General features: G+C 42.0%; 1 protein-coding gene across 3 annotated transcripts; it reads right to left on the bottom strand.

Moving 5' to 3' along the window:
- Positions 1–447: 447 nt before the first annotated feature.
- On the bottom strand, positions 448–19,189 carry copz2 (COPI coat complex subunit zeta 2). Of its 3 annotated transcripts, XM_063188124.1 has the most exons (10): positions 19,102–19,189; positions 17,434–17,502; positions 17,145–17,229; positions 15,956–16,047; positions 14,237–14,292; positions 11,703–11,780; positions 10,040–10,091; positions 8,022–8,060; positions 5,337–5,369; positions 448–1,342 (listed from the first exon to the last, which is right to left on the bottom strand). In XM_063188124.1, the coding sequence occupies exons 1-10, from the start codon at positions 19,159–19,161 to the stop codon at positions 1,295–1,297; spliced, it is 612 nt and encodes a 203-aa protein (XP_063044194.1). In that variant the 5' UTR covers positions 19,162–19,189; the 3' UTR covers positions 448–1,294. The 3 variants fall into 3 exon arrangements, 2 of the variants coding, with proteins under 2 accessions (XP_063044194.1, XP_063044204.1); XM_063188134.1 differs by lacking the exon at positions 5,337–5,369; XR_010032619.1 differs by lacking the exons at positions 448–1,342; positions 5,337–5,369 and adding an exon at positions 9,751–9,898.
- Positions 19,190–20,483: the final 1,294 nt, after the last annotated feature.

Below are 20,483 nucleotides of genomic sequence, written 5' to 3'. Positions count from 1 at the left end.
CAAACTCTCTGAACATAATACAAAATATGCGTCCGCAAGCTGATGGGTTATACTTTTATCAGAGGAACCTAAAGATTGGAATTGATTGTTGACTAATTGAACTTCGATATGTATTTCACAAATTCGGCATTTTAAAGCTTCGAATATGCACGTATGTTTGTTTAAAACTGTGCGTAATACGGTGCGTAATTGTGGAATTGCGTTGACAGGGGATTCCAGAAATCCTTTGCACACGCCACCCATAATTAAAAAAAAAACAGCCAATCACAGGAGGATGCTGAGAACTATGAGGTTTAATTGGATATGGAGGCTCATGAGAGGTGTGTCTGCTTGAATGTCACGAGGAATATCCACCTCCAATGAGAAGCTGCTCCGCTTTCCCGCCCACCTTCATTATGCATAAACAGGCGCAGCCCACACATTCCAAAAGTCACTCAGAAAAGAGGATGACACATTCACCAGTTTTATTATTTCAAAGCGTATGATGTACAAAACACAGAATCCCTCACGTCAGTAACATGGACAGCATTGTCTTTGTTTCTATTATACCAATATAGGATTAATGTATGTTTGTATGCATATTGTCAGAAGTAAAACACAAAAGTAGTCAGATGAATTGGTGGTTGGCAGTGATCTTGGCCTAATGCACTATACAAAGTGAGAATTCAAAACAACCATGATATCATAACATGGTCTATCCCTTTACTCCAAACATGCCAACGTCCCTCTTTGGTGTTTGACTGGAACCCTAAATAGCGACGGTCGGTAGACCACATACAAAACATAGCACACATTTCATGTAATGCCTATCTACCACAGAGGGTTACAGAAGTGCTTCAATTCTAGAATAAAACATTTAAAATAGCCTAATGTATTGCGTAATACATTGTGAAATAAATTAAGAGGATAACTGTTTAACGGGAATAGCTGATAGCCTTGACGGGTTTCCTCACAATTGGGCATGGACAATATTTCACATAATACTCAAACTAGGCTTGAAAACAGCCTTAACTTTTCTTAAATACGCTGAATTTCAACGCTCTTTATGTACCGACTCGAATGGCTTTCAAACGCGGACCACATTGGGCCTGCCCTTGTAACTGTGCAGATCAACAATAATCCACGATACCGCAAATAAATATATTATTATATACAAAGAACGTAACATTAAAGCCTTATTCCATATAGCCTTATTTACACAAATGCCACAGACAACGTAGGCCGGTAAGCTGCATAGCACACAATTCTCCTTCAAATCCAATGGAATATCCGCTTCTTGGCCGGCAATAATTGCTCATTTTAGTATCGACCATTTGATCTGGTCCTTCGCTGACTGCAACACCTGCAAAACAAACAAATAAAACACAATTAGAAATAAATTGATACATAAATCAACAAAACAAACAAACAGAAATAACAACAACACAACGAACATAGAGCATACATAGACATGCTACACACACACTTATGGGCCTACATTCAGACATTATTTTGAAGCGTTTCAGATTAACAACAGATGTAGAGTCTTGACATTGGTCGATAGTCCTCCATCAGATCATGTCGGTCTATTCTGCGCTGCTAACGCATCTGCATTTCAGAGGGCTTTGACATTTCTCCAAAGTTTTGACAAAGACTGTTTCAAAGACACAACCGAGGACTACTCATAATTAGTTATGCATTACCACCTAAAGCCCCACAGACCACTGACAAGCTTATTTGAACCTAAATATTTATCAGGCCTTGCAATGACTCTATTGCGCGCGCGTTTGTGTGAGCGTGTGCGCACGTGCCCTGCATAAACGGAGCCTTTAAAATCATTTTAAAAACATAACACCAACCCTATATGCACTTATTGTTCTGTATATTTATTGTGCACTTTGTATCTGCAAGTGTTGTATCCTATGATTGTGTCATAGTACTATGGGTCGTTTTGGATAAAAGCATCTGCCAAATGTAATATAATATGTCTGTAATAATTGTCAGAACCATGTGGCTAAGCACAAAGTGATGTTTATAAATGTGTTGTGTTTGAAAAAGAAAATGTCAGACTTTCTACTTTGTGCACGTGTCCACGCAATTGCATATAGTCTGTGGGTATTACAGTATTGGAAACATTGAGCTGGATTTATATTTATAATTTGACCTTGTTTGTCTCTAATATGTTTGTTTCATACATGTGTCTTTTCTTCATATATATTCTTCTTTCATATACAATGCTCTTTAATCTATCTATGCTACTTCTATGCTACTACATTGGCCATGGGCCCCGTGTAAAATAGATATCTATCTCCAGGTGATTTTGATGAAGGTTAAAAAAAAAACAAAAAAAAACGAAATGACCTGTAGCATAGATCAGAGAGAGAACAGAGATCTGGTGTGCATAGTCAAGGCAGGTGTGAGCCATCCACTTTTTTCAGTCAGGCCCTGACCCTTCCGATCAAGTGGGGTGTTTTTGTTAGACAGTCTCAGTAGGCCTACTGACCGTAACCTAAGCTATCTCTAACAACATGCACCTAATTTCTTTCTCAAACAATGTGTTGTTGTTTCCCCGATATGGAGCAGCATATCAAAAAGGAATTTAGTGCAGATGAAAGTGATGGGATTACTATAGTTAGGGCACTTCAATCTCCCGCTTCCAAGCAGCAAGTTGTAGAGGGCTAAGCAACCACCAGGTGGCGCATGGAACCCACACTTATCAGTCGTCGCTCTTAAAAAAATTACTTTTTTCCTCCCAGGCTATTTGAATCTTAGGAGACCCTGCCTTCTCTATATACATAATATATGGTGCAATAATAATAATAATAATAATAATAATAATAATAATTATTATTATTATTATTATTATTATTATTATTATTATAAAATACAAGTGGCTAACATTTTGGTTTATCTGACTAGTATAGCATTATTATTTGGTTTACATAGAAGGTTCCCATTGAAAATACAACTCCAAACACAACTTAAAAAATGATTGTGAAGGGCCCCGCCGTGTCACAACCGGTAGGGCACTGCACTGTTACGCCGGGGACCCCGGTTCGATACCTGATACCCGATCCTTCCGAGTCTCTCTCCCACTCACTTCATCTTAAGTGTCCAGTCTAAATAAACATGAAAACCCCCCAATATACAGTCCCAGGAAAAAGTTTGTACACCCTTTGAAATTTCTTACCTTTCTGTCAAAATTGGTCATAAAACATGGTCTGATCTTCTCGGAAATCACAAGAAGGAACAACCAGAGTCTGCTTTAACTAATTCAACCCAAACATTTACAAGTTTTCATATTTTCATTGGCCATAAGATGTAAACATTCACAGGACAGCAAGGCATAAGTAAGTACACCCTTGCATGAAATAGGTTTTAACCCTAAGTTAGTCGCAATAACCTCAACCAGATGTTTCCTGTAGTTTCAGATCAGATTAACAAAACAATCTGGATGTATCTGGTCTCCCTCTTCTTTAGAAAACTGCCTCTCGTCAGCAAGGTTTGTGGGATGTCTGGAGTGCATAGCTTTCTTGACTTCATGCCATATAATCTCAATTGTTTTTTTGTCAGGGCTTTGACTGGGCTATTCCAGAATGTGTATTTCATTATTATAAAGCCATTCTAAAGTCGATTTGCTTCTAAAGTATGGGTTGTTGTCACATTTCAGCACCCATCCTCTTGTGTGCTTCAACTGTGTGACAGACAACCTCACTTTTTTCTGTAAAATATCTTGATAAACTTCTGAGTTCATTGTTCCACTGATAATAGCAAACTGAAAAGGGCCTGAGGCAGCAAGGTAGCCGCATATAATGATGCTCCCGCCACCATACTCAAAGGTGGAGATGATGTTTTGGTGAAGGTGTGGTTCTCCAGTTCTCCTCCAAACATGACATTGTGTGTTCCCCTGAACAATTCAACTTTGGTTTCAACGTTGATCTACAGAATATTTTGCAGTAATTCTATGAAGCATATAAATGCTTTTTCGCAAACCTCAAAGGTGCAGCAATATTTTTTTGGACAGAAACCCCATTAATTTTAGATTGGCAGAATGAATCCCATTTTTAGCTATTCTTGGTTACATCTCCTCTTCTGAGTATGGTTGCGTGAGCATCATTATATGCGGCTACCTTGCTGCCTCAGGCCCTTGACAGTTTGCCATTATCAGTGGAACAGTGAACTCAAGTTTATTGTGATATTTTACAGAAAAAAACGTGAGGAAGTCTGTCACACAGTTGAAGCACACAAGAGTATGGGTCCTGAAATGTGACAACAACCCATACTTTAGAAGCAAATCGACTTTAGAATGGCTTCATAATAATGAAATACACATTCTGAAATAGCCCAGTCCAAGCCCTGACAAAAAACAATTGAGATTATATGGCATGAAGTCAAGAAAGCTATGCACTCCAGACATCCCACAAGCCTTGCTGATGAGAGGCAGTTCTCTAAAGAAGAGGGAGACAAGCTACAAACAGATTGTTTTGTTAATCTGATCTGCAACTACAGGACAAGTCTGGTTGATGATATGGCAACTAACTGAGGGTTAAAACCTACTTAATGCAAGGGTGTACTTACTTATGCCCTGCTCTCCTGTGAATGTTATGGCCTTATGACCAATAAAAATATGATAACATGTAAATGTTTGGGTGGAATTAATTAAAGAAGACTCTGATTGTTCCTTCTTGAGATTTCCGGGAAGATCAGACCATGTTTTATGATCAATTTTGACAGAAATGTAAGAAATTTCAGAGGGTGTACAAACCTTTTCCTGGGACTGTATATATTTTTAAAGGAATGGGAAGAAAAGGAAAATTAAATAAAAGCTGTTTCTTCAGTTTTGTGTTCGCCCCTGTGCCACAAACCTAGTGTTTTAAAACTAGTAACAACACTTGATTTATTCAAACCAGAAATAAGTGAAAATATAATTCATCATGCTCCATTAATATGACAGCAGGACAGCGAGACAACTAGAAGCAGAACAAGGGGGAAATGGAGATCTGGTTTCAGGTAGGGAAAGGCAAAGCCCACAGAGGTAAGAAATGGTTAATATAAATGGATAGAGATGGACAGACAGATGCAGAAGTAAAACCCCAGACAGAAAGAAAGAGTAACAGGAGCAGAAAGACAGCTACTGGTGTAGGGGGTAGCGACAGATGCAGTGAATGAGAGAGAGAGAGAGAGACAGACAGAGAGAGAGAGAGAGAGAGAGAGAGAGAGAGAGACAGAGAGAGAGAGAGAGAGAGAGAGAGAGAGAGAGAGAGAGAGAGAGAGAGAGAGAGAGAGAGAGAGAGAGAGAGAGAGAGAGAGAGACTTGAGAAGTAGTGAATGAGGCTGTGAGTTAGCAGCAGACTTACAGTGGTAGTGAGAGCCAGCTTTTCTGTTAGGTGCTGCACAGGAAAGGTCAAGAGGATCAAAGGTCATTCAGAAGGTCAGTCAGACAATGAGTATGAGCCAGTGGACACATAGGCATATATACACCTAACAGTCTGTTTACACATGTGTATGGATATTTTTTCTAAACAAATCCACTCTGGGCCATTTGTTTACATGCCAATGGAGTTATAGCTCCCTAAAATGGATATATATTTTTTAAACCAGAGTTTTCTAAAAATGCTCCTGTCACAATGGTGGTGTTTTTTTATCTCCACATCAAATGATCCATGACCAAAGCACACTACCGCTCAAATGTTTGGGGTCACTCTAATGTTTACAGTTATTCTTTGCAATTCAAGCTTTATTTACTCTTGAAATGGAACAAAGATAAGTACTGAACAGCAAAAGGTGGAAAAACCCCATTACCCATCAAATTAGTGAAACTGGACAGAAGAGTGAAATCTAGCCAACCTGCTGTTTCACACATTAATTACATAGGAATATGCGTATATACAATGTATGGTTTTACTCCATTTTTCTACAGATATTTCCTAGGTTTATTAGAGAATTCATGGAAACATGGGAATGCTCAGTTTCTGCCCTTTTCAATGGTAAGTGTATGACAATTGTTAAATTTACAAATTTTCAGCAGCAGGATTTTGTAGTCATCAGAGTGAAACGAATGGGACCTGTCATTATGAAATATGAAATCAATCTTTTGCATGCATGGGGTTGGACAACCAATCCAGCAATCCAGGAATCCACAAATCCATGTAGAGGTGCCACTGGCTATTATCAATGCCAAAGGACTTTGATTAGTCAAAAGTTAAGAATACACTTTGGTCTATTCTGTGCATAGCTTTGAATGATGCTTTATGTAATATATTGTAATGTATTGTGCACAAGTTCATTATTATTCAATAAGCTAAATTATCAGACAAAGTAGTAAGTATTGTGTGGTGACCCGAAACATTTTACTGATAGTGAATCTTCTTTAACATATCCACATATGTGTAATAAAGGCCGAACACATCTACTGCATACATGTCCATGGGCAGACAGGCAAACATGGCAAGGTCAAATAGAGGATGGTAGGCTGGATCAGCTGGACAATGTGGGGGTAACACTTCAATGTAACACTTGTGGGGAATGTGGGGAATGTAACACTTCATACTTCTTACTGATACTTTATGTATCTCTCTGCTGGCACTCTATGTCTGTACTGTCAGCACGGTGTAATTGGTTGGCGTTATACATGTTGGAAAGTTCTAGGCCTGGGGGTGGTTTATGTCCCTTGGGGCTGTCTTTTCCGACCCCCAATATTATGTTAATGTTATGCAGTTTCACATGTCATGTTGGCATGTTTTGTAAAGCAATCTTAGAAATTATATTTGCAATACAATCAACTTATATTTTCAGGGGACCTAGTGCAGATGGGGTCTGTAGTAAAGGTGGCCACCTTCAATATACTACAGGCCTGTGTTCATAGTGAGGCCCTTGGAGGACTTTATCAAATTTGAAGTGGCTTTATGAGTGAAAAAATCTCCTCACCCCTATTCTAGGCTAAACCATAGACTGTATGAGCTGCTGAACAATGAAGCCTAAAGTAAACATTTTGCAGCTGCACTGCCTCACATGACCAATGGGGGCAGGCCACATAGGCAAGCAACTTGTGAATCATGGTCCATGTTAAAAGAACGTTAAAAGACCATTTTCAAATAAAAATTTAAAAAATCGTCAAGTATCAATTTGATTTTTTTTGTCTTGGCAGTGTGCTGGTGGTACGTGTTAACTCTGAAGCAGTGATTTTGTCAAAAGAAAAACAATCTCAATTTAAATGAACATTATATCTGATCATTGTAAACATCTTTGTGCCCAAAACGTCAAAATGAAAGCCTCATCTGATAAGCAAAAAAAACCTTAGTTCACAGAGGGTTAGTGGCATTCTCTATAGAATCTATGGTTAGTACCAGCTTAGTCGTACAACATAAAGAGTGAGAGACACAGAGAGGGGTGAGGGGGGAGGAGTCAGGAATTCAGATGCAATGGGTCTATGCACTACTAAGCCATTCCATCTGTTGCTCCCCATGCAAGCCTGCAACACAGTGCTGATCCTCACTGCAGGCCTATTCCAGAGCTGCAGGACAGCAGCGGAAGTATCTTGCATGAATAATGACAGAAGAGTGACTAACTGGGCAGAAAATAATGAGAATCCACATGAATGAGTGAGTGAGGTGTTGCCTAGTGCGTAGAAATATTCCTATAATGGTATAATGGTTGCCTAAAATGTTCTGAAATGTTGCAGCCTTGACTACTGGTTCAAAGAACGTTATCCATTTCAAAAGTTTCAAAAGTGAATGTAGAGGTTTTGGAAAATAAACTATGTTACAGTAACTAAAAGAGAGTTTAAGGGATATTACGTAAGTAAGACTGATACTCTGTGTCTACCTTTGAGCCTGCAAAGTGTAAATGCGCATGCCTGCCTGTGTGTGTGTGTGTGTGTGTGTGTGTGTGTGTGTGTGTGTGTGTGTGTGTGTGTGTGTGTGTGTGTGTGTGTGTGTGTGTGTGTGTGTGTGTGTGTGTGTGTGTGTGTCCATTTGTCTGTGGCGTGCCCTCCGCTGCTAAGTGCATGTATATCCTCTGCTGCATCAGTGTGTTTGTCTTACCTGTGCCACACTCTGTTCCGACAGAGGGTTGTCATCCGCCTGTGAAAGGAAAGAAAGAAAGAAACAAACAAACAAAGTAAGACAAAAGAAAGAAGGAAAGAAAGAAAGAAAGAAAGAAAGAAAGAAAGAAAGAAAGAAAGAAAGACAGATGAAGCAATCAGTTTCCTTCCAAAACACCCACATGTCATTCAGACATCACTAGCAGATGCTAAAACCTTGAACGTACAAGAGGCACACTCATGCTGTTTCTCTCTCTCCCTCCACTCTCAAGTCCTCCCTCCCACAGGCTGCTAAGAAAAGACTGAGTCTTCAGCTGTGAGATCTCAGCTGAGTCCACACTGCTGGCTCTGCAGCAAGCGCCAACTAGAGAATAACTCACTCTTGCTCTTCTTGACCAGTCATTATTTTGGTAGGATGGAGTACAGTAGTGTATTACAGAGTACGGCTGCACGATTAATCGAAAATCGTGATATAATCGTGATATCGAAATCGTGATTTCAATCGGGATTTAGTCGTGGCAATAGTGACCTACCTTCGAGAGCCTCATTAGAACATACTGTCAGGCTGGTGTTTCTGGCCAAAAATCTGTTCACCTAAGTTCCATGCTATTTCATTTTATTTTGCTCATCCCGTATAAAATTCATTCTTCGTGATATTTCATTTTGTTATTAAAAAAATCTGCAAAAATCAATAATCGTGATTAATAATCGTGATTATGATTTTGACCCAAATGATTTTTTTCCATAATCGTGCAATCCTAGTACAGAGATACTTTTATAAATCCTGAAGGAGATTACATTTTGGTGCTGGGCAAGTTTGTCTTGTGTCCATTTTTCGATTCAAAAACATCAAGATTGTGAAGCAGTGGGATGGTATGACCATGTCTGCTTAAGCATTCCTCAAACAGTGTTTTTGATCTTATTAATCTACATTAGACTGTTTTGTGCATCACACCTTATATGGCTAGGACTATGTGTGTATATACAGTACTTCCAATTATGTACTGGAGAATATTTGAATATTTTTACTGGAGAATATTTGAACATCAACCCTTTATCAATGAGAATACAACCTTTTGAACACTTTGACAGCTCTATTCCTATCATTACCAGAATACTGTACATTAGCAAATATCAGCTAACACAATTAATCTAGAATGGATACGTATGTAATTAAATTGCTTTGGCCGACATTAAAACTATTGTAAGACAATATACTTGTGGTAAGTTTGGTATTTAAGAAGTATTTTAATTCTACCACTAAGCTAATAAAACACAATTGAGACCATGCAACAACAGCTTGCCACATCTGGACTGGAATCAAACATCAAACTAGTGCCCTCGCAAAATTGTTTCCAGACGTGACATCACATCACACATACAGAGGAACAAGGCGATCTCAGATGAGGCCCATTCCACACACTGGTGACAGTGGGGTCTGTCCTCTGGTAGGGCTCATTTGATTGTTCAGAGGTTTCATGCAGTGACAATGGTTAAAGGGTGAGCAGAACACATCACACACTAGTTTGTTTCACTGAGCCACTAGTGGACTAAACCCAATAAAGTGACGATTCATTTCACCGAAATAAGATGTAGTTTGTGTCTGGAAATCCGTCCCTAAAAGAAGTGATGTCACTGCAAGGCCATGCGCTCACTCCATGCAGGTACCTGTCTCTTGGCTTCCCACCCTCTCTCCCTCTCTCTCTCTCCTTTGCCCTTTAACCTCTCACCCTTTCTGTCTCCTCCGGCTTGGCATCCCCCTCCCTCCCTGCAGAGGGAGCTGAAGAGCTAAGCATACTGGCTGTTGGAGGACTGGGCCTCCACATTACCAGTGATGTAGTCAAACAGGACAAAGCCAAACGCCTGTTCAGAGCCGGCCTAACAGGGCAAGGCAAGTGTTAGAGCGAAAGTCTGCTTTTCTTTTTCATACATTTTATTTTTGACAGTTATGATGTGGAAAAAGGAGGAATTTGAGCCAGTGGCCATTGAGTGGTGTGTCTATCTATGTGTGTTTCTTACCCTGTAGTTGACCTTCTCCAGAACCTGCTGAGGGTCACTCTCCAAGATCACCCTGGCAACAACATGAACAAGACAGAAGAGCAAGACATCAGACACACACTAATGTTTAGTGGATGTTGTTTAAAACCGCCACACAAAAGACTCTTTATGCAGATGACTGTTGTGTTGTCTCTCTACCGTCTCTGCCTGTCTGCCTGCCTACTTCTCTGCCTACCTGTCCCTAAATATATGTAGGCCTATGTGTTGTCTAAATGTCTTTCAGTGACAACAGATGCACATCACTTATCAATGGCGATGATCAAATATCAGCAACACAGTAGCAGGTACACTGCCACTGGGCATCGGCATCCTATTATCTCCATCCCATTACACTCCCCACCCAGTAGTAGGACTTTCCCCACCTCGTGTGAGAGACTACTAGAACAACACCTGTTGGGAAACTAAATCCAGCAGGTGTCTCAAACTTGCCCCTAGGTCTACTTCGCATATATCACCACTCTCATCTCTCTCTCTCTCTCTCTCTCTCTCTCTCTCTCTCTCTCTCTCTCTCTCTCTCTCTCTCTCTCTCTCTCTCTCTCTCTCTCTTACACATGCAAAATCCCATTGTAGTGACCTGGCTTCTCTTCTCATCATACGGCCCTCCTCCTCCTACTATCATATTTCTTCTTTTTTTTACAGCAACACTACATGTTGAGTCAACATATGGGTTAGAAGAAGAATTGGCTTTCTTATGTGTCTTATGAGTATGTTAAAAATTAAAAAAACAGATCAGACCGACACCTTTGCCAAGCGTGCATAGTGCAGTGATAGCCTATGCAGTGCCCAGACACAGCAACTTCAAAGGTACCGTTCACTCTATTGCCAGGAGATGACCCATTACTCAGTAGTAGTTGAACTTTATTGTCCCCATGGGGAAATTGTGTTTGCTGGTAATACAGCAACTATAAACATAATATACATTTTTTAGGTTGAAAAACATTTATTTAGCATAAACATTCATTAATGTTGTGGTGTAAAACACAATGCATGACTTAACTTGTTCATTGAGTTTGCTCCAGTAATGTTGCTTTAAGTAAAGCCTAGTGATGTGTAATGTCTTTCTTTTTCAGACCATCTAAATCGTCACATGTTCCTTTCTCTGCAATGTCCCTGAGACTCTTAATTACTTAATTAAAACAAAGCAAATATAACAAAAACCCACAAAATGGTGCGGGGTAACCATTCTCCTTTTGAAATCATCTAAATGTTGCTGTGTTCCTTTACCCTGACATTTCACCCCCTGAAATTCTTCCATTGTGTGGTTTCAGGGCTGGACTGGTGATCTGGTGAACAGGGCATTTTCCCGCTGGGCCAACTGTCCCCAAGGTCCGATTCTGTTCTGTTTGTTTTTTTGTTTGTTTGTTTGTTTGTTGTTGGTTTCTTTCTTAGGGACTCGTCCATGGTTGAGAGGGGGCAGCCCATTTGTCCATTTTTAATATGGACAGTGGACTGAGTCAAAGAGAATACACAGACATAGTACGAAAACAGATTGCATGCGTGAGGGGTCAATTTAATGCAAAAAAGGCCGTCTGTTTTTTTGGGGGGGTTTTTTGGGTTGCAATCCAGCCCTGGCCTAGGATGAGCACGGCCTCGCTCTCGCTGTCTCACTGTCTCGCTGTCTCACCCGCCATCGATGATCTCATCCACCACTAGGAAGACGCCGTCCATGTTGTCCAGCAGACACCTCCTCTCCACATTCTTCCTGTGAGGGGGCGGAGGAGAACAAGGAGAAGGAGGAGAAGAAGGAACAGTGTACAGGGGGAAAAAAGAGAGAGCAGTGGACAGGGGATTTTTCAACACCACACATTTGCATGAAGCCATAACAGAATATACGTATATTCAGGATTCAAGCCATTTTCCTTATTATTGTGCAGTTTTGTGCAGGGCTGGCAGGGCCACCAACACAAGGTGCAGGGGGCAATTGGAGGCATTGCATTGCATTTAGCTTAATGGGATGTCATATGCTACGTAGCCTACTGTACAGTACACATATGTCGGAAGTTCACTACAGATAATCTTGAATGACGCCGGAATGATTTTGTAAGTCACTAGATGAGTTAAGTCGCTAAATTGGCTAACTGATGATCAATAAATCAGTATAAATCAATGTTTGCATGTAAAGCGATGTTTGATGCATGTATGTGAAGTTGTATTGAAAACAATGGAATCTGCAGACTCAGACCCACAGACTCGGAGACCCATAGTGTGTTTTCAGCTCTTGCAAGATGATCTTATGATTTGTAATTTTAGGATTTAACAGAACATACGTTTTAGCGATAGGCTACACATGTTGCATGCATTAGCTACGGTAGCTCAATGGCTAAACCAGCTATAAGATAAATGTTACTAGATGGAGTTCGGGATTAATCTGTTTCTCTTAATCTGATGTCATCAGACAGCCACACACACAAAACACACAATACACACACACACACACACACACACACACACACACACACACACACACACACACACACACACACACACACACACACACACACACACACACACACACACACACACACACACACACACACACACACACACACACACACACTTCCCTGATCAGTACAAGGTATGGAAAGGCAAACAGTGTGGCCATCAAGGTCCCATTAGTATTTGGTGCGAGCCCAGCCCATGCAAACAGCCCTAATGTCTTTCCCCACTTCAGGGTGTGCCAGACACACGCAGCTGCTCGCCACTCTTACATGGCGTAATGGAAGACTGGCATTCCGCCCCCTCTCGCTCTCTGTCTCTCTCGGTCTGTGTGTGTGTGTGTGTGTGTGCAGTGCTGCCAGATGTGTCTTATCAAATCCCGCCCAAAATGTTGTCAAAAACCGCCAAAATGCTCTAAATTCCGCCCAATTTTAACAAATTGCATTGATTTCTATGGGCACAAAACTGCGGGGGGAAAAAACGCCAAATAGCTAATTTTTCCCGTTTTTACCCACAGACGGCCATCCCAAGTAACCCAATTGTGCGGGTAACCGCCCAATCTGGTAACACTGTGTGTGTGTGTGTGTGTGTGTGTGTGTGTGTGTGTGTGTGTGTGTGTGTGTGTGTGTGTGTGTGTGTGTATGTACAATGTATTCTCTTTTCCATTACATTACTTTACATTACATTTGGCAGATGCTTTTATCCAAAGCGATTTTCAATCGAGGACATACTAGTCATAGCATAAAACACCTGCAGATACAAAGTGTATAGGAAATAAACAGAACAATAAGTGCAAATGCCAAGAAATCGTATTTTTTAAGGACATTACTACAGGGTTAAGCAGAGTGGAGACACACACACACACACACACACACACACACACACACACACACACACACACACACACACACACACACACACACACACACACACACACACACACACATACACGCAAAACAGGAGTCTTAGAGTCTACCCCTGGTCAGAGCGAGCTGAGGCATCAGTTCAGGGCACCTACGTTATCCGAGATCTCTGAATTCTTTGTATGACCAGCACATGTAAAGAAGTTGACAATAAAGCCGACTTGACTCTCTCGCTCTCACAGCATCCCTCTCTGTATGTTTTTCTGTCTCACTCCCTACGTTTGTGTCTCTGTCTGTCTGTCAGTCTCTCTTTATTCTTGTGAATGTATCTCTGACACTCTCTCTCTCTCTCTCTCTCTCTCTCTCTCTCTCTCTCTCTCTCAAACACACACACAAACACACACACACACACACACACACACACACACACACACACACACACACACACACACACACACACACACACGCTAAGGGAGGTAGGTGTGCGAGGTGGCATGAACTCGTTTCTATGGTTACTACACCGCTTCTTGGATTTGGTAGTGTTCTTCAACGCTGACATGCATTTCAGACATTTCAACAAATCCAGCTGAAACAACCCTTACACAATCTCATCTGACACTATATCACGTAGTTTTTTATTGCTATGTTATTATCTTTTCAGCGATGGCATTCCCTGATTTATTACTAGTGTTACAACACACGCAAAGCACGTCTTTAGGTGAACTACAGCACATCCGGGAGACCACACATACGAAATGCTACTGTTTCGAGGCAGAAACCTACACGTATAGAAAATAGTTTGTAAACTTTGTATCATATGCATGCCTACCTGTATGCGTGCAGTTCAGACTGAACGTACCTTAAGATTTGGCTGAGTGACTCGAACAGACAATTGAGGACTGCCATCAGCATGAGCTACAGGGTAAAAAGGAACACCAGGAAAAAGGAATTAGCCTACAGTTACAGTTACAGTTAGGGCTGGGCGATATGGAAAAAAACCTATGATATGTATTACTTTATATCACGATAACGATATATATCACGATATAGCACAATTACATACGTTTTCTGTTATTCTCTTTATTTGCTCTTTATTTTTTCATGTCGCAAAACAACCTTTCTTTAAAATGGATCTTTTTATTGTTATTTTTTACAGTTACATGAACTTATAGCCTAGTGTGTATTGTGACAACATGAAATGTAACTACCGTAAATGATATTCAATTGTATACAACTGATAAAATTACTATCACGATATAAACGATATACACTTTTATATCACAATAACGATATATATCGTAATATTGCCCAGCCCATCAGTTTACTGTTACAGCAGGCTGTGGCCTACTGCAGTGGTTCTCAACCTTTTTTTTCTTAAAGCACCACCTTACCGGTGCCCAAGACAAGCCACGCACCCAACCCAAACTTCTACATTTGTATACGCACAAAAAGATGACATAAGTGATTAATTACAATGGTCCTTTCTTGAGACGATTATCAATACCTAAATGACTTCACATGGGGACCAAAACACGTTTCAATTTGACCTAATTATCCTGTTTGCTGGGAGAATTTTGGTCACGACCTCAACTCAAACAAAATTCTGCGCACCGCCTGAAATTTCTGGCGCACCCCCAGGAGGTGCCCGCACCCCACGTTAAGAACCACTGGCCTACTGTAACAGCAATGGCCGATATTCAGGCCTAAGTGGATGCTGTTCTGCCTGTGGAACACTTTGCTGTTGAATAATCACAAGTACAACTTTGTGTTACATTACAGACATTCTTTACTGAGACACATTGCAGCTTGGTCATTGCCATTCAGGTTGTAATACATGTATAACAGGGGCAGTGTCCTACGGGGTTGAAGGTGGCCTTGCACAGGGAACATAGCTAGGGAACATAGTGGTGTTGACAAGCAAGCAGAAGGGAGGAGGAGAGAGGAAGGACAGTGACCAGTGGTACACATTAGGGTCATACTGTTGGGGGGGGTGGGGAGCAGTGTGTGTGTGTGTGTGTGTGTGTGTGTGTGTGTGTGTGTGTGTGTGTGTGTGTGTGTGTGTGTGTGTGTGTGTGTGTGTGTGTGTGTGTGTGTCTGTGTGTGTGTGTGTATGTGTGTGTGTGTGTGTGTGTGTTTACTGCAGCAAAAAATGGAACTCATAGCAGTGCTGACAAGTAAATAGATTTGAGTGGGAAGCGAGGAGAGGAGAGGAGAGGAGAGGAGAGGAGAGAGGAGAGGAGGAGAGGAGAGGAGAAGAGTGGAGAGGAGAGGAGCAGAGCGGAGAGGTGAGGAGAGGAGAGGAAAGGAAAGGAGAGGAGAAGAGAGGAGAGGAGAGGAGAGGAGAGGAGAGGGGAGGAGAGGAAAGGAAAGGAAAGGAGAGGAGAGGAGACGAGAGGAGAGGCGCCATGTTGGCCTTCTGGATTTGACACCTCCTTTTCACAAACAGAATGAGGTGAGTGAAAGTCTGACACCATGGCGATAGTAGTGATGCAGATGAAACAAAATGGCCACCATGGACTGGTAGCAACGGGGGGGGCTGCCACCATGTACGGGGTCGCCGGCAGCGACAGAAACGTACCTCATTCTCCTGAGCGCTGCCAACCACGTAGAAGAACAAGTCAATGCTGCTCTTGTAGACGATGGTCATCCCCTCCAAGAAGGCTATCTCATCTGCTCGGAGACAGAAAGAGGATGAGGAAAGAAAGAAAGAACGAAAGAAAGAAAGAAGGAAAGAAAGAAAGAAAGAACAGAACAGAACAGAAAGGAAAGCATAAAGAATGGAAAGAAAGCAAATAACAGAACAGAAAGAGAATGGAATGAGAGCATGGAGATAAGCGAACAAGAGGAGAGAGAAGAGAATGAGACAGGGCTGTAAGGCTTGGATGAATGAAAGAGGGAAGGAGGGCGGAGGACAAAAGAAAGCCCATGGCAGCCTGGCTTGGGTAATAACTGATACCCTGGACTGACATGAAGCAGTCGTTTCTGAGGTACGTCAAATCTGTGCAACATATAGACTAAAGGTGTGGTGACTGAGGAGGGTCTGTACTAGGGTGGGGGGTTGAAGGTTGGCTTGACATGACAGAAGGGTTTTGTGCAAAGTGCACGGGTCAGTGAGTGAGGTGTACATTAAAGAGGAGTTGAGGTTTGGGGCGGGGGTATGAAAGGTGATCATACCACCACACCTCAAGGCCAGGCGGGGCCTTCCATTTCTTCCATGGCTGTTGTGCCACAGAAAAGGATAAAAAAAACACTAACTACTGTCAGTCAGAGAACAGGTTCTCTGCTCTTTTGTCAGCTGTAATCCAAGATACCAACCCCCCCGAGGATCGAGACGCACAGTCGCACACAAAAAAAGTAGAACAGGCCAATCGGCCGACAGATAGAGGATTCCCCATTCAAATATGCTTGACCAATGGGATCCCAGCTAAGACTCAGTGGATTATCTCATGGTCGATTGGCTATGGTGGACTCTCTGAAATAAAAGACAATGAGACATCACATAATAAGACATCTATTAAACTGTAGTATATATTCTCAGAAAATCAATGTTTTGGGTATATCGCCAATGATAAGAAGAGAGTCTCCGTATTGAAGGCCATCTGTCTCCGTCTAGCTGTCTGTGGTCTGTCTGACCTTGTCCCGTGGAAAGGGAAATAAAATTCAGTCCAGCCCCATATTTCCTAGCAACTTAGCAGTACTCAATACAGCTGGTCCACTCAGTAGCTGGTGGAAGACACACACACAAGGAAGAGATACGAGAGACCTACTATCCGCTTTGTGGGTCTTGTTGAAGACGTTCTTCTCAAAACTCCTCTGTTCTTTCATCGACGGGTAAAACTCGGGGTCGTAGTACTGAAAAAAAAGAAGTCAGATATGGAGACATTTATAGTAAGCCAGATAAACACTTGATCTTGTGTAGTAAAGACTGAGGGTCGAGTTTAGCAAAGACTGTGCCATACCAAAATGACCAGAGACAAATGTATCACAGAGAATGGCCAATGCTTGAAAATACACGACGAGAGCAGTTTTGTAAGATAAACTGATGTCTACTTGTACCTTGGATAGAAGTCTGTTCCCATCGTTGTCCAAAATGAACACGGCTTTCACTGTGTATAGCGACGGTTCCTGAGGAGAGATAAAAGCAGACGCAAAAGCATGATAATCAAAATCAGAGCATGGATGCTCAGGCCAAGGGAAAAAAAGAAATAAAATATGTATGTGACTACATTAAAAAAAAAGGCGTATGAGACACATGGAAAAATGATGAGATGTGAAATTCTCCTCCGTCGTTGCTGGACTGCTCCGAGCCAAAGTTCTGTTATGCACTGACTGCCACGGACTACGAGTCTGAGTGTATCACAGAACTTCGGCCAAGAGAGCAGAGTGAGTCGGAGAGAGAAAGAGAGAGAGAAGCTGGAGCTGTGGCTGGTGAAAAATTAACCTCTGGGATGTTAGCATAACGGTGAGTCCGTGCTGTTGCCCGGCTTGCTTGCTTGCTTGGTGGGATGCCATATGGAAAAGAAGTTAGTTGAGAGAGAGAGAGAGAGAGAGAGAGAGAGAGAGAGAGAGAGAGAGAGAGAGAGAGAGAGAGGGTGTGTGTTTGTGTGTGTCTCTGTGTGTGTGTGTGTGTGTGGGGGGGGGGGGGGAGAAATGCACTACAGTCAGTAGAGTACAGTAAAGCTTGCCATTGCCATGCCATTCCCTGCAAACTGACTCCACCTTCTGTTGCAGATCATGATATCAGAAGGAGACTTGGCAGAGGATTGCTTTTGCTGAATGAAAGAACCATTTCAGGGGTGGCTATAACACCACACTGGAGGTGGAGTACGCCTAGACTAGGCCTATATGACGATTCATGTCGAAAAGGAAAGATAAAAAACTTGAAAGTGGGCCTAAAGGCACCCAAACTATGATTTCAACATGACAGAGACTAAATATGAGGGTAATAATAACGCATGTATTAAAGGCATATAAAATGCAAACACAGGAAAAAGTTACATAAATTCCCCTCGTCACCTAAATCAGTTCTGACACAACAATAACACCACCTGTGGAATAATTCAAATATCTGCAGCAAACGAGAAAGCTGGCTGTGGCGGCACACTTTTTTTTCATTAACGGAGTGAAACGAGCTCGAAGACGTGGCATCCACGTCCCACCCGGTACAGCCACGGATTGGTCTGTTGCGCAGGCTTTAATAAGTTTGCACTGATATCGGAAAAGTGCAGCAAGTGTGTACTGGCAGCAGTAAATGATGCAGCGCTAAAGACATTCTTCACTATATGAAACCAGTTGAGCTTTATGACAGGGTGATATGTGATTGTAAATATTGTTGCGTGCGACGCTCTACAATAAGCCTGCACCATATATTTTGCTGGGGATCTGACTGGCAACTGGTCGAGGCTATATGCGACACTAGGTTAAGCTATTCTTCATGGACATATGAAAAGTGTATAGCACTGGTGTACAATATTGGTAACGGTTCACAATATTAAGCAATGCAATACTGACGTTCATTGAAAATGGCACCGCACTGTAAATTAAATGTTAGGAGTCCATCTGTCTCCAAGTAGCCCTTTAGCCTGCTTCCAGATTCAAGCTCCCACACAATATTCTAACACAAAATCACAGACCAGAAATAACAAGTTCTGGTTAGATAACGGGATATACGCGATGTAGTTACAGTGCATTCCAGATAATGTGAAATATTTGCAAAGTACTGACCAGAGCTCCGGAGTCCATAGTGCTGTTCCTGTGTTGACGTGGACAGGTTTGAGCTGTCATTACAGCGCAGCTCGTAGACTGCTCTGAGTCACGGGTGGGCGGGACTAACTCTGGCTATTACACTGAAACTCAGCCACTGCGCGCACCATTCGGGCTCGAATGAGGTGCCTGGCGCAGTTCTGCAATGTTCCCCTCTCCAAGAACCAAAATGGCGTACATCGCCAAATCAGTGTTATGGTTAGACGTCAACCCCCCTTCTTTAATCCCATGCAACAGGATCTTCTTTTTTTGTTAGTTTCCCTTGTTTGTTTGTTTGTTTGTTTGTTTGTTTGTTTATTAAAAGCCTTTGGATAGACCACCGAGTAATTACAAGGTACTCGCAGTGTGGAGTTGTGCTTATAGACAGGCCTTCTCCAAAAATATACAGTATGTCGCCCACTTAGGCTATATTATATTTATATTAAACTATTTCAGTTTTGCACAGCGTCTGGTATCTGGTCAGTGGTAGGGGCCTTATTCAACAAAGTGTTTCAAACCGGCTATATCACGGTGCGCACATCTACTTAAAAGCTGGTTTGGGTATAGGCATGGCCACTGTTATCCACAGAAGTAGGCCTAGAATACACATGGTAGGCCTACCCAAAAACAATGTCGTACATTTAGCCCACAACCTCCGCATGTCCACAATCTAGTGCAATCTTGTGTCTATGTTAGGTGTTTTTTTTATCTATTTCCACAGATGAAAAAAACATGCCGATTATTAATATAGCCTACTGTGTGTGTGTGTGTGTGTGTGTGTGTGTGTGTGTGTGTGTGTGTGTGTGTGTGTGTGTGTGTGTGTGTGTGTGTGAGAGAGAGAGAGAGAGAGAGAGAGAGAGAGAGAGAGAGAGAGAGAGAGAGAGAGAGAGAGAGAGAGAGAGAGAGAGAGAGAGAGAGAGCAGAGCAAAGTGACCACTAGGGGAGCCTGACTTAAACCATGCTTTCCTGAAACCAATGGGGGACAAAGAAAGAGCCCGAGCTCTTTGTGTGAAAACACGGGTTCAAGCTACACTAGTTTGAAAGACAGACGATCTTTTCTAACGCCAAACTTTTGCGCAATTTACAGGCCAAGGCTGCACCACCGACTTGTGTCTAGTTCACCTGAGTGTAATGTGTAAACCAGATCTCCTATAACACAGCACAGGAACGTTTAAAAAAATATTGTTCATTCACACACAGAGAGAGACACACAGACACACACTGTCAAAGAGCATTGTCTGCCACCTGTTGAACAGTTGCCAGGCTCAAGCCGTCACACGGACCAATAGGAAAGCAGCCGGCGCGAGCAATTCCGCATGGTTGCGAGCACAGCGAACAATAACCAATGCAGCCAAAGTAGGTTA

Source organism: Engraulis encrasicolus, chromosome 2 (assembly GCF_034702125.1).
Source record: "Engraulis encrasicolus isolate BLACKSEA-1 chromosome 2, IST_EnEncr_1.0, whole genome shotgun sequence".
NCBI classification, from domain to species: domain Eukaryota; kingdom Metazoa; phylum Chordata; class Actinopteri; order Clupeiformes; family Engraulidae; genus Engraulis; species Engraulis encrasicolus.
This window is presented reverse-complemented; position numbering and strand designations above follow the sequence as displayed.